Below are 14,869 nucleotides of genomic sequence, written 5' to 3'. Positions count from 1 at the left end.
CCTCGCGGGGCTCGCTGCGCTCGCCACGCTTCGGGTTCACGTTGATCGTGGGGTGGCGTTAAAAATTTTGGGGGCCATTTAAGACTTCAGGGGGACTATTTGGGCTCTGTGGCCCATTTAACATTGTTTCCTATGTCAAAATCGCGGTCATTGAGGCATTTAACGGTAAAATCGCGGTCAATCTGCCTTTTAACATTGTTCCCTATGGGAAATCGCGGGCATCGCGTCGCGGGCATCGCGGGTACATTTATGGACGGCCGCGACGCGACCGACGCGATTTTTCAGGTTTAACATGGTTTTCAATGGGAAAATCGCGGGCATCGCGTCGGTCGCGTCGCGGGTAGCCATAAATGTACCCGCGATGCCCGCGACGGGCGCCGTTCTAGGTAAAGAGTACCGACACAATAAATACATTTAAGATAAGGTTGAACAAGTATTTATTGAAGAGCAACATTCAAGGTTATAAACACAGCACTACGGTTTAGTAGAGGGAACAGGGGGCACAATAATGTCAACACTATCACCATAAAACTTGGTTTACACAAAGAATGCAGACCAAGTAAACGTGATATTAATCAAACTGGCATCCCTGAAATGCTATGTGTAGATGGTTATCCAAAAGGTCCACAAAGGTTTATCAGTTCAGCCCCCCGAGCTGTTTTGATATCAGAAGATATCTTTTTCAAGGCATAAACTCATGTGTGTCCCAGACTGATAAATACCACTCCCAATTAAGGAGTAATATCACCTAATGCCAGACATGGATTCTCTAACATGCTAAAATCCTAAAAGAAAGCCCCCACAGACATAAATCTCTGCTCCGCAGCTTTGTTATTGCTCAGGCCGTGTGCAGAATTACATTGCCACTTCCAATCGGCAACTTCTGGTTGGCTGGTTTCTACCCCGTCAGTCAAAGTCTGGCCACATCTTTTGCTAATCGTCCTAGTGCATGTGTGTTGTGTACGATAAGCATTTGCAGTCAGTCGATAATTGCTCAATTTGAGAATTCGCTGAGAAGCAATCAGAGCTGAATTAGACCCATTCGCTGAGAAGCAATCAGAGCTGAATTAGACCCTGTGGGGTCGATTCAGCCCTGATCGCAGGGCTTCGAATTTGCAGCATGACCTCCGTGTGGTTACAGCCAGTGAGGGCCTATGATTGCAATCCATAAGCTAGCTGATTTATAGCCTGCCAGCATATGTGGGCAGCACCCCAGCGTTTTCTGGGAGTGTTGCACAAAAATGCGGGTGGGCACGACCATTGGGAGAGAAGGCCACTGAAGTCATCAGCGGCCGCGACCTCTCCGTGGACATCGCAGTGCTGAACAAGTCTTGGCTTACACAGTGCTGCAGACGGGGTGAGTTATTACGAAAGGAATTCCCCTCTTCACACAGCTGTGATGCCATTTGAAACTGTGCACAGGAGTGGGATCCCACTCAGGCAGGCAGGGTGCTAACTGATCGCTTGGCTAAAAAAGTTGCAGCCCTGCCATCAGGTCTGAATCAGCCCCTATGTGCATTATAATGTGAATAAGATTGTGTATCTATGGGCCTTATTCTAGTTTACTCTTTCTGACAAAATCCTTCTTAGATGGACAAAACTATGTGCACTGCAGGGGGGCAGATGTAAAATGTGCAGAGAGAATTAGATTTGGGTCAGGTGAGTTATTTTGAACTGAACAGTTACTTTAACTGAACAGTCAAAACCAGCGACCATAAAAGCGCTGGCTGCGGGAGCGCACTCCCTGTGATCTATCGCCCTGTGCCCACAAAAAACACGTGATCAGTGACTAATTGGCCAGCAATACTGGCTAATATCACCCCCTGTGTACAGGGCAGTTTATAAGGTGCTTGTACTTTGACAGTCTGATTTTTTATGAAAGCTTTTATTTTATATTTTTTTGGGTGTACTACTACTTACATGTGTGCTGCTCCTTCTTTTATTCCCTGATAGAGTTGAAAAAGTTATTTGTACTGCTTTGTGTATTAGCCATGCATCCCATGAACCCACTGTATATCTTCTTTGTATATCTGTATATTGACATTACCTCTGATTGAGCAGCTTGCCAATAAAAGTATATCTGTATATTAAAAGATTAACGTACCCAATATTCAGAAATGTTACCCTATGCAGCTGGTGTGTGTGTCTGTGTGTTTTACTCGCGTTCAGTCATCCTCCAAACTTTGCTCTCAGTCAGCGCGGCGCTGCCAGTCCTGCTGTCACTCGGAGCTGCTGCTGCTGTCACAGTGCTGTGATTTGTGTGCGGGGACTTCCCTCCCTGTCTGGCCTCCATTTCCCATTTCCCGGCCACCCCAGCAGTGCCAGCACCAGACCGTTCTGCGCATGCGCCCCGCTGCCGCTGTCCGCCTCAGCCTCGGGCGGTGCAGCTGATAAATCTCCCCCTGCCCCGCCCCCTCCTCCTCCATCCCGGCCGGGACGCGCTACTTCTGTTGTTGTTGTTGCTGCCTTACGGCTCCAGGTCCGAGCTTCGCGGCGAGTATAGGGCGCAGGCTGAGCGGGGATGGAGGAGGGTCGCCGCAACGGCTCCTCGGGGGCCCCCGGAGCCTTCCAGCGGGAGCTAGGCCGCGTTTTCTCCTACTACAACAAGCATCTAGCGAGGCTGCAGCGGAATCTGCGGGACACGGAGCGGTTCTTCCGCGACATTAAGCACACGTACAGCGGGGGGCCCGGCGGACCGGATGCCGATATCAAGCTTGAAGAGCTGGGTAAGAACAGCTGCTACCAGTGCTTATAGTGGGGGCATTGCTGTACGCAGGGCAGTATGCTTTTTCCAACTCACCCTGCAGGGGAACTACAAGTCTCAGCAACACTCTGCAAACATAGACAAGCAAGCTACAGCGTGCGATCTAGTATCCCGCTACCCCCAGCTGCTGTGGAGCTGTCAGTCCCGGCGGGGCCAGTGCGGGGTATTGGTGGTGGCGGCAAGACTGATGCTCATGGACTTGGCAATGATACGGAATCTGGGCATCTGGTCTTGGTTACTGCCTGTGCCCGGGGCTGTCAGTGCTCCGCTATGCTTCATTCACATGCCAGGCCTTATAGCTGCACTGTCTGGTTACTTTGTGTGGATTTGGTTACTGTCACTGCTTAACTCTGATCCTGTTGCAGCTGGTGTGTGGTTACCCCCAGTGAAATGTGCTCGGTACTTCTCTGAAGGAAGCTGCAAGAGGTGCACTTCTGCCAGAGTACAATTCACACATGTTGGTGTTCTGTATTGCTACTGTATGTATTTACCCATTATGGCGCTGTGTACACTGTGACCCTCTTGCAAATACAAGGTAATAATTATGTGTTCGTTCTATAACATTACTGGCTATTAGGGTGTTGACATCATGGTAATATACAATCTATTGGAGAGGACAAGTATTTAAGCTTGCTTCGTATAACCAAATTTTTATGCAGATATTAAACCATTACTAAAACCCCTTTCGCATTGAAATACCTTTCACATTCAACTGGGTTTTATCCCACACCTCCATGCAGGAAATTAGCACTGCATCCAGCTGTTTGCTTGTGTCACTGTGTGTGCTGCAAATAGATGCTCGCAGACCCCGGCGTATGGGGACATTCACGGTAGTGTCTTGCCTTCAGCCAGTTTGACAGCCTGGTGTATGGGGAGCGGGGCACGAAGCTCCTTTATGCCAGAAACCGCTGCCTTCTCCTGGCAGCAGCGCACATCTCCCTGGTGCAGGGGTTGGATATAAGGCAGATTTCCGATGCGCACGCCGGGCACAGCCTGTAGCAGTGGGCACCTCTGCTCCTTAGGATGAATGTGGTAGGGTTAAGTCTCCTGCTGCTGGCCGCCCTTGGAGTGGCAATGGCATGGAAGGTGTTCCAGATCCTGTCCCACCTGAAGCCCCAATGCCACACAGCGGTGGGGTTCCTAGTTCCCATCCTCCGCAGGGACCCCGTCGCTATCTGCCCATCCGGCGCAGGGCCCCCCTTATTCCCATCCTCTGCAAGGACCGCAGAGTGTAACTAGCCAGGGATACATCCTATCACCTGCCTGCTTACAGTCATGTGGTCAGAATACCGTTTCAGAGCCGTTCACACTACACACTGGATCGGCTCTGAAACGGGTAGGACCCTGCATTTAACCAGTTTTGAATTACCGGTTTTCTTAAACCGGTAAATTCTGAACGGACCTTTCAAATAAGAGCTAGAACAGTTTTAAAGCCCTTAAAAATCGGCAATATACCGGTGTTTAGCTGTAATGTGAAAGGGGTATAATACTGCTTTGACACTGCCTAAACGTGTTAGACTTGGTATTTCTAAAAGGTATTTAAAACGGGTCTGAGCCTACTATCCCCCTTCACATTGCACTTCACCAATAGTGTTCGCTGCTAAAACTGATAGGACTCTGCATTATAACCGTTTAGAAATACCAGTTATCTGTAACCAGTTAATGTTGTCAGACGCTTTCACGCTGCAGCTCTAAAGATGCCCATACACGTTGCGATAAGCAGCATGGAATGCAACACGATGCACTCTCCCGTGGGCATTGCACAGTACAAAAAGTATGTGCTGCACATTCTTTTTGTACTGCCCGCACATAGCAAGCAAAATGCATGTGTGATCTGCCCGATAACGCGTCGCATTGCGCGCTGCTTATCGCAATGTGTATGGGCACCTTAACCGTTCTAAAAGGCAATATACCATTTTAGAGCTGCAGTGTGAATGGGGTATAAGCCTGAATTGGTCTTTAAGTGATCATGAAACTGATTTGCTGAGCCTCTGTGGGAAAACCTGTTGTATGCTATTAATATAGAAGTGCTTGGCATTTTGATTCTATCGTCCCATGATGCTGCGGCACATGATGTAGTCTAGGGTCGTGGGAGACTTGTAAGGGGACCTATGGCTATGTCCTAGTAACCAGTTACTCTCAGAGCAGAAGATTTTATTGCCTCTGTAATAGAATAATTGATATTGAATGAAGAATTGTGATTCTGATGGTGCAGAATCATATGATGTACTGTTAATTGCAAATCTGGAAAGTAGGATTTAACTGAACAAGTAATTGCTAATCTCCCTTAAACGTTAATGTAACAAGCAAGTGTGCCATTTTTCCACACACTGATGCAGTACAGAATATAATGCAAGTATGCATTTTCACAAATACACAAACGTTTGAGTCTGGAATATAAAATTATCTGTTTTCTTGTAGGTTCCCCTGTAACAGTGCATTGCTCCTATAATTAGGGTGATATAATTTTCCCGAGCTGTTTATATGCATAGAGGTTGGCAGGCAACGTGTGTGCATTTCTTTTGTACACAGAATTGTTTGTAATGTGACTGAATTTCTGTTGACTGCTTATTAGGATTATCATAAGTGTCAGCATAAGATTTAAAAATGTGGAGACTTGAGGGATGCCCATATCAACCAATCAGCTACTACATATTTTATGTAATAGATGCTACCTCAAAGCTAATTGGTTGCTATGGACAAATTGTTCATTGGTCCATTTCTTCACTGTTTTACCGTTTGATACATCTGTCCCTTACTACCAAACTGGTCAGCTTAGATTACCTTTAAAAATAATGATTTGATTCTATATATTTAAAAGTCTTGATTTGAAGCTGCGTAGTCCTAAATCCATAAAAATGACAATTTAACTAACATTTCTACATTTCTAAAGTGCAAATACAGTAATAATTTCTGCTTATATGCTTGTGCTGGAGAGGATTCCATACTTACGGCAATTTTTATAACTAATTAGATTGTTTTGGTTACATTTATATGAATGATGTCAGTAAAACTCCCCTTTAATACTGCAAGTGCTAAACTTTATATCCCGGGTTGACCAACCTGGCAATTTAACCCGGGATAAGAGAAGGGGTAAACCCCGGTTGCCCGGTGTATAATGGGTGACCCTGGGTTAATGTGAATGCTGGAGCAGAGTCAAATCTGGTGTAAATATGATGTGGCAGAAAGTGCAGACAGAAAATTAATTTATCCCTAGGGCCAGATGTATCAAGCTTCAAAAAATTATAATATAGAGAGGTTTTCTTCTGACCGTAGGATCATTTAGGTCCATAAAAATGGACACTAATTAGTAAAGCAATAATGAAAATCTGTCAGTTTTTATCAGGCAGAAATGCATCTGGGTAATCCTATTGGACCCCCTATCTGTTCATCTTGTACACTGTCTACGCAGAGCATTCTGTTATTGCCATATGAGGCATGTCAACTGTGCTATCCTCTGGCTCATCAACACTTATACCCCTTTCAGACAGAAAAAAAGACCCGGGAATTTCCCTGCTCTTGCCGTGTCGACCCGGGTTTTTCTTCTGTCTGAAAGGGTCAACACGGGTCTAAAGTTCCGGGACTTCGACCCAGGTATGGGTGGCAGTGGCGTGCAGCGCAGCACTAAATGGCCATGGCACATTGGAAAGATGAGGAGATCCGTGAGCTGCTCAATGTCAGAGGGGAGGAAGAAATCAGCAAAACACACAGAGCACTCATGACCTCCAGGTTCTGAAACTTGTCAGCCATGTTTAATGCAATGCAGTGAGCAGACACCTCCCACTTTTCATGATCTCATCTCTGTGTGCCTTTAAAACTGTCCTTTTCTTATGACACACAGAGTTTTGCAGGAAAAATCCGGCTTCTGTGTGAAAGGGGTCGACACGGGAAATACCCGGGTTTTTGCTGCTGTGTGAAAGGGAGTCAGCACCTTGCTGCCTAGTTCTACCCGGGTTTTTGTATCCGGGAAATACCTGGGTTTTTGGGATTTTTCTGTCTGAAAGGGGTATTATTGACAATTATATGAAAGTTTTACTGCAAAGTGCGAATGCTCGTGGAGCATGAAGTTGCTTGTCAAGTACGTACAAAAAATAAAAGTATACTATAATTTTGTGTTCATGGACACTTTTAGCTTTCAGACTAATAGTCTTTTTGAAGTTAACGTTCCAATCCATTACTATATATTAAGCTGTGTACACACAGGGACGATATATTGCTCAGTGTCTCCTTTTCATCAGCGACCATAGATGTTTGCTGATGAAAGGGAACCTCTGCCGGGGGAGCCGCAGAAGGAATCAGCTTGTGACCAGCGATCATAAGGGGGCTAAAAACAGGAGCGCGCAATCTGCGTTTTATCGCCGGTGAACACTCCAATCGCTGTCAATATGGTCGCTCAGTGATTATATTGCCAGCGATTATAGCCTGTGTGTATGCACCTTTAGAGAAACTTCTTTTTACATTACTTATAGTGTGTACTTTTTCTCATAATCTATGCAGTGTAACATCGGCATTATTATCATTAGCACCACACAGAGCATATCGCAGGGCTGAAGGATCATCCTGCTTTAATAAACGCATCCTGCAGTGTGATTCTGTACACTAGTATAGCATCCAGATCAATGTGATTTTTAATAAATGGGCCTCAATAATAAATAAGATGTGTCAATTTTATGTAATATAGGTTTGTTTGGTGCTAGTCTGGTTTTGCTGGTCTTGCATTAGTGCTCTGTTATGCTAATTTGTAACTGCTCCAATTGACTGTACATTGCTTGAGCCCCACCCACTTTGCCTTGCTGTGTATACATAAAACATGGGTCCTCTAACTGCGGCCCTCCTGATGTTGTGAAACTACAATTCCCAGCATGCCTTGCCAAAGTTTTAACACTCTGTTATAGGAAACCTGTGGCAAGGTATGCTGGGATTTGTAGTTTCACCACATCTGGAGGGCCGCAGTTTGAGGACCCATGACATAAAAGATGGTTGACCTGAAATACTGCTGCAGATAATAATGAATGCTTTCTTTAGCTAAACATTACAGCCCTCTTATGTATCTTACCGTATGTAGACGGTTCAAGCAATGAATACAGAACGTATTCTGACCCTAGCCAAAAGTACATGACTGAGGTTTAGTGTAAACAAGGATAGCATAAAACTTAAATGCCCGGGAGACTAAAGCTGTGTACACACTGAGCAATATGATTGCTGAGCAAAATATTGCTCAGCAATCATATTGCTCAGTGTCCCGTTTTCATCTGCGACCAGAGATGGTTGCTGATGAAAATAACACACAAGTATAATGGTGTGTACACATGTTAGATGTGCCTTAAGATCCTATCCACGATCTGATCAGATAGGATCGTGGATAGGATCTTAAGGCACATCCGATTTGCATCCTATCTTGACTATATAGTGCAGATCTGCACTATATAGACAAGGCAGCCAAGACTTTCTGGCTTCCGATACATGAACGTGCATCGGGATCGGATCCGATGCCGATCTGATGTTGACTATATCGTCAACATCGGAAAGGAAATCGGACCGTGTGTACACAGCATAACACAAGAGGCAGGGGAAGTCGCTGGTCGGAGGAGCATGCTCCAGCGACCATTACAGGGCTGAAAACGGGAGCGTGCACTTGGCGATATATCGCTAGTGCACACTCCAATCGCTGGCAATATGGTCGCTCAGCGATATATGCTGAAATCGCCACCCTTGTGTACACAGCTTTAGGGGGATATTCAATCGCCCTATTCAATGCTGTCTTCCCGACAGCATTGAACAGGGTTTCCTGGCAGAACGAGCCCGACAGCTCTAGCTGTCGGGCTCGTTCTGCCGAGAACAGCCGGGAAGTGACGAGCTGCCGGCTGCTCGTCACTTCCCGGCCGCAACTCGTGACCACGCCCCCTTCTCGTCCCGCTGCAGGCGGGACATTGAATCCCGCCTGCATGTTCTCGGTCGAGCTGACCGAGAACGGGACTGGGTCACGGCAGGCGAGCAAGCTCGTCTGCCGTGACCCGAAGATTGAATACCCCCCTTAGATGGTGCCCTAGCTCAATGGTTCTCAACCCCTGCCCTCAAGTACCCCCAACAGTTTACTTGTCTAGGCCACCCAGCAAGTGCACTCATTACTCTGACACATTTTAAAAGATCCACAAGTGGAGCTAATTATTTTACTTAAGCTTCTATGTGGAGACATGGAAAACATATACTGTTGGGGGGTATTTGAGGACTGAGTTTGAGAAGCACTGCCCTAGCAGATAGATAAATACAGCCCTTCTGTTAACCATTATCTATTTGCCAAAAAAGGTTTAGGACTGTGACCGACAAGTTTATACTATAGCAGTAGTTCTTGTCTAATGCTGGCCACACATCCGACCAAATTTCCTCCAACCATCCAACTAGTTGGTTGGATGGAATAAAAATGTGGTACTGGATAGGAGCAAATGTTATTTGTTTCCCAAATCTGAAAATGGACAGCAAACTGTCACTCAGACACGGTACTGTAGTTTGACCTATTTAATTTAAACAATTTCACTGAATGTTTTTGTCCATTCTCCTGAGATGGATGAAAGTTGGTCTTGTGTGTGGCCAGCATTAGGCCTGTGTGCTACAATGAGTGAATAATGCAGTGCTGCATAAACTTTTTTGAATCACGGCACCTAAAGTATAAGAATTTTTATCATGGAACCATAGGACAAAAGTTTCTTGGAGTTAGAGAAAATAAATTGATTAAATTGTTTCTATGTTATCCTTACATTCAATTTATGGGGCCCACACACTTGTGCGATGTCGTGCTTGAGATTTTCCTTGAAGCTCTCTGTGCGCTAAATCTCATTGCACCTCAAGTGGTTTTTGGGCATTCCTGGATTGGGGCATACCCCTAATCCAGGGTACCCAAGACACCGTATGGTGCCATGGAAAACACGGGCTGTGCAGTGGATTTGGCAAATACTGGGTTATACATGCCAGACAGCCACGTACAAAATACACCTTTTGTGAGGTTAACCGCAACTTGTTGGTGTGTTTCTTGCATTTCCTGATCCTTGGTGGGGAGCAATGCTGTTCAGCTGACCTTATACCCTTTCAACATCCCCCCCCCCCTCTCATACCAAGCGGTAAATGTATTAATTGTCATTATGGGCGAGAAGTGGTATTGGCGCATACTGGATACTACTTCTCCCCACTGTTAATAAATAATTAAATGTATCACTGTGCCAGTGTTATGCCTCTTTCTATATTGTGCTGCTATTTAAAACTTAGCACGCCAATGTGCAGGGCAATGTAGGAGCATGTAGCAGTGCCAACCATTCTGACAACTGCAACTATCCATTTCAACAACTGCCTGTGTTACTCTATCTCCAATGTCAGGGACAGTGCTGTCCTGCTGTCCATGACTCTGGCAGTTGCCAGCTTTGTGCTACATTTGGTATCTCGCACAAGTGTAAAGATTGGACTTAAGAGCTGGCTGTACAGGTAGATACAGCACTTCAGCACTAGGCTGATGTGCTGTCGGCTCCCATGGGGATTGCCTGAGGGGCAGTGTTTTTGGGTGCTGGACGGGTTCCCGACAGTCGGGATCCCGACAGTCATTTACCCGACTGTCAAATCGCCGACAGCCGGGTGCCCGACGGCCACCCGCTATTTTCCCTCGTGGGGGTCCACGACCCCCATAGAGGGAGAATAGAATAGGTGGCTCGCGTAGCGAGTCACCGTGCCCGCAAGGGGCTTTTTTGCGCTCGCCATGCTGTCTGACTCCGGACAGTCGGGATCCCGACGTCGGGATAATGACTGTCGGAGTCACATACCACACCCAGTGTTTTTACTCCCTGGCTCCAGCAGGCAAGATGTTTATACATTTTGTCAATGTAGCTTTGTGCTTCACCTTTGTAATAAAGGAAAGCAGTGCTATAGCGATATGATACATGCCTTTTATAGTATATAACCCCATATAACTTTTGTTACCTTCATTCATGCCCTTTAGTTAAAATTGAGGCTTCTGTGTTACTAAGAATAATAAACAGTCATGCTTAGTGCAGCCATATGATTGGCCTTTGGACAGAACCTGGCTCTATAGCATTGCAAGCTAGTGTGCTGGCAGCCTGCTGATGTCACCCCAGGATAGTCACTTTAGCCCAACTTGTGCAGCTTCCTGCAGTTGTTTATGTTATTTTGTTTCCATAGTGTTGTCCTATCATCTATATATCCTCCTCTTTAGAATGTAAGCTCTCACGAGCAGGGACCTCTTACCGCATGTGCTTATCCTTTGTTATGGTGCGTACACACAGGGGCAATTATAGCAAATATCGCTGGAAATATGGTCGCTGAGCAACCATCCTGCCAGCGATGGGAGTGTGCATCGGTGATAAATTGCCGGGTTCGCGCTCCCATCTTCTGCCTGGGCAGATCGCTGGGCAAGCTCCTGCGACCAGCTGATTTCCACTGCCGGGATCCCCTGGCAGTTTCTTTTTCATTAGCGACCATCTCTGTTCGCTGATGCAAATGGGACACTGAGTGATATATCGCTCAGCGTAAGCGATATATCGCTCGGCGATTATATCGCCCCGTAGGTACAGTGCTTAACTTCAGTAGTCTTCGACTGCACCAACGCATGCTGTTTGCTGCCACCTGGATACTTATGTTGCAGTAATTGGCTGATAATAATTTACCCTGTACATGTCCTGTTTTGTCTTCAATTGTAAAGATGGGTACACATCTATACAACGCTACATTTTCTGGCTACTGGGAGGACCCTTGCGGAGGTACAGCACCGCTATGTCCTCTCAAGCTCTGGGACTAATAATACCTGAGACCTGTAATGCCATCATCCAAGTTCTACAGGAGCTATACATGAAGGTAACTAAAGATATGCCAAAGAATATTTAAAAAGTAAAATGTTTTATTATTAACTTAACAATATATAAATATAAAAACTTTATAATAAATATTGAAAACAAAACTAGACATTTTTTACATGTGATGGTATCTTGAGGATACTGCTCCGGATCCATCACAGTTTGGGAGAGGGATGGGGTTTCCCCCAAACCCTGGAAGGGACCACTGGCTGAGCCGCCTGCCAGTTGCTGCCGTGGTTGCAAAGAAGTCTGATGTGTGCGCATATCAAACTGGAGATAGTGGGGATATGGACCAGGGTCATACGTTCGGTGTTGTGGGACTGGGGCAGGGCTGATCGGTTGGAATTCAACCCGTGATATAATGGGAATAAAGGTATACATATGTAAACGATTATTTCTTAACATATACATGTTATGGCAGGAAAATATAATGAGGGAGAGGTGAACGCTTCTTGTTTACATGCTGTGCTGTAGGAGAGATCATGCAGCTAGTCAACGCCCACATGGGCGTTCCAGCTTTGGGAGTATAATCGCAAGAATGGCCATCATATCGATCGTGCGTACGCACTGCACTTTTGTTCCGATATTGGCCCGGCCGGTCGGATGAATATTAAACTGCAACGAACCTTCGACCGACCGAGTGTGGACGGACAAGTCAGTTTCTGGCCGTTTATCGATCGTACAGAGGGAATCTGGACAGTGTACACACCTATACAATCGATTGGCCGTTCGTAACATATTGAAAGAAGGGCGTGACGATTGTATATATGTCTACCCAACTTTGGTCACTGTTTTCGTGTTTTGATTATATGTACTCTGTAATTGGGCACTTCGGAGCCCTTGTGGCACCATCTGAATAAAGGAGGATGATGATGATCTTTCTAGTGTCCGTGAGTCTCCAAAACAATGCCATCTGCTTGCAGAGAGTAAAACTACATCTTTCTCACCCATACACAAACACAGAAGGTAGCAGACTAGCTTTCAAAGCTTTTGTTTCGAGCGGGCTTACTAGTAAAGTATATGTTCTGAGATTTCTGATATCTGAATTTCCCTTAGATAGGATGGATTTTGTCTCCTACAGTCTAATATTAAAAAATTAAATATACGGTAAATATTGGTTATGGTCAAGCGCTGATAATAGTTTTGACCTAGCAGTGGGATGCAGTCAAAATCCCGACAGCTGAAATCTCGGCAATTTGTCCATGACACCCAAAGAGGGAGAATAAATTAATGTGCCGAGCGTAGCGATGCACCGGGCCCGCTGCGTGGCAAGAGCAGCCAGGCTGCAAGGGGTGGGGGCGATCCACGTGCCCTTCCTTGTCGGGATTTCGGCGGTCAGGATTCCGGCGTCGGGATTTGGACCACTGGGATTACATACCAATCCCCTAGCAGCTGCTACAAATAAGGATAGTTGGTCCAAGATAAACAAATATTCAAAAATAAATAGGACACTTTTTTTTTTACTTTAAGTATGACGGTACTTGTTTAGTTTCATGGCGGCCGATATAGCGGATGAGATATCGGCCGATATATCGGATGCAATTTTATTTACCTGATCATAACCCCTGTATCCACTATGCATGGAGTTGATTTTATATAGTGTGGCGAGCGCCGTAATCAGTGTCCCCTCGCGGGGCTCGCCACGCTTTAGCCGCCGTGAAACTAAACAAGTACACTTTTTTTTCAATTCGAACTTGCAACAAGTGAGGTAAGTGTTTCGGTACTCTTTACCTAGAAGGGCACTCGTCGCGGGCATCGCGGGTACATTTATGTGTGCCCGCGACGCGACCGACGCGATGACCGCGATTTCCCATTGAAACCCATGTTAAACATGGAAATCGTGTCGGTCGCGTCGCGGCCGGCCATAAATGTACCCGCGATGCCCGCGACGCGATGCTCCCGATTTCCCATAGGAATCAATGTTAAAAGGCGCGATGGACCCGATTTTACAGTTAAATGGCTCAATGGACCCGATTTGGCCATAGGAATCAATGTTAAATGGGCCACAGAGCCCATTAACCCTTAAATGTCCCCCCCAATTTTTAACGCCACCCCACGATCCACGCCAACCCGAAGCGTGGCGAGCGCAGCGGTACGCGTCCTCCGACCTTTTCATGCCCTACTATCCACTAGGGCGTGGAGTGAGAATAGAATAGTGTGGCGAGCGCAGCGAGCCCGAAGCGTGGCGAGCGCAGCGAGCCCCACGAGGGGACGCGGATACCTTCACAGTTATACGCGTCCCCTCGCGGGCTTCACAGGTGTCCGTGGCGACGCCGACACCTGTGAAGCCCGCGAGGGGACGCGTCTACCTGTGAAGGTATCCGCGTCCCCTCGCGGGGCTCGCGCTCGCCACGCTTCGGGCTCGGTGGCTCGCTGCGCTCGCCACACTATTCTATTCTCACTCCACGCCCTAGTGGATAGTAGGGCATGAAAAGGTCGGAGGACGCGTACCGCCGCCCCTCGCGGGCTCGCTGCGCTCGCCACGCTTCGGGTTGGCGTGGATCGTGTGGTGTTAAAAATTGGGGGGGGGGGGGACATTTAAGGGTTAATGGGCTCTGTGGCCCATTTAACATTGATTCCTATGGCCAAATCGGTTCCATTGAGCCATTTAACAGTAAAATCGCGGTCAATCAGCCTTTTTAACATTGTTCCCTATGAAAAAATCGCGGTCATCGCGGGCATCCCGATTTACCCGCGATGACCGCGATTTTTACCCCCGACGACCGCGATTTCAATCGCTGGCGCCCTTCTAGGTAAAGAGTACCAGTGTTTCTGATGTGTTTCGCTGCCCAGGAATTGCAGCTTTATATGGTAAAATATTTTTTTTGAACAGTCACTTATATCTGTAAAAGATTTAATAACTTTTTTTTTTGTTTGTATTATGTATTGATAATATATATATATATATATATATCATTTATGTACATATTCTTATATACACATTACATTTGCAACATATATGTATTCAAATATGTACATATTCTTATATACACATTACATTTGCAACATATATGTATTCAAATATGTACATATTCTTATATACACATTACATTTGCAACATATATGTATTCAAGTTTTATCTGTATGTTCACACAAAGTGCAATGTGATGCTATTTATTTTCTCTGTCTTCATAACAGGAAGGAGTATAAACCAGACTGGGTCCATAGGGAACCCTTAATCTTTAACCGGCTATAAACATTCTGGTTTGATTTACCTGCTGACCTGTAGATTATTACCATTAACACTTCACTT

The 14,869-nt window shown here is 46.0% G+C and overlaps 1 protein-coding gene across 1 annotated transcript in view; it reads left to right on the top strand.

The window, feature by feature from the left end:
* Positions 1-2,331: 2,331 nt before the first annotated feature.
* DSTYK (dual serine/threonine and tyrosine protein kinase) overlaps positions 2,332-14,869 on the top strand; it is a 79,034-nt gene continuing 66,496 nt past the window's right edge. The window contains exon 1 of the mRNA XM_083172990.1: positions 2,332-2,726. Coding sequence (XP_083029116.1) covers positions 2,522-2,726 — 205 coding nt within the window. The 5' untranslated portion in view covers positions 2,332-2,521. The remainder of the gene's footprint in view (positions 2,727-14,869) is intronic.

Source organism: Crinia signifera, chromosome 2 (genome assembly GCF_055691185.1).
Source record: "Crinia signifera chromosome 2, ASM5569118v1, whole genome shotgun sequence".
Lineage (NCBI taxonomy): Eukaryota > Metazoa > Chordata > Amphibia > Anura > Myobatrachidae > Crinia > Crinia signifera.
Note: the sequence above shows the minus strand (reverse complement) of the source record. Positions and strands in the feature narration are given on the sequence as shown.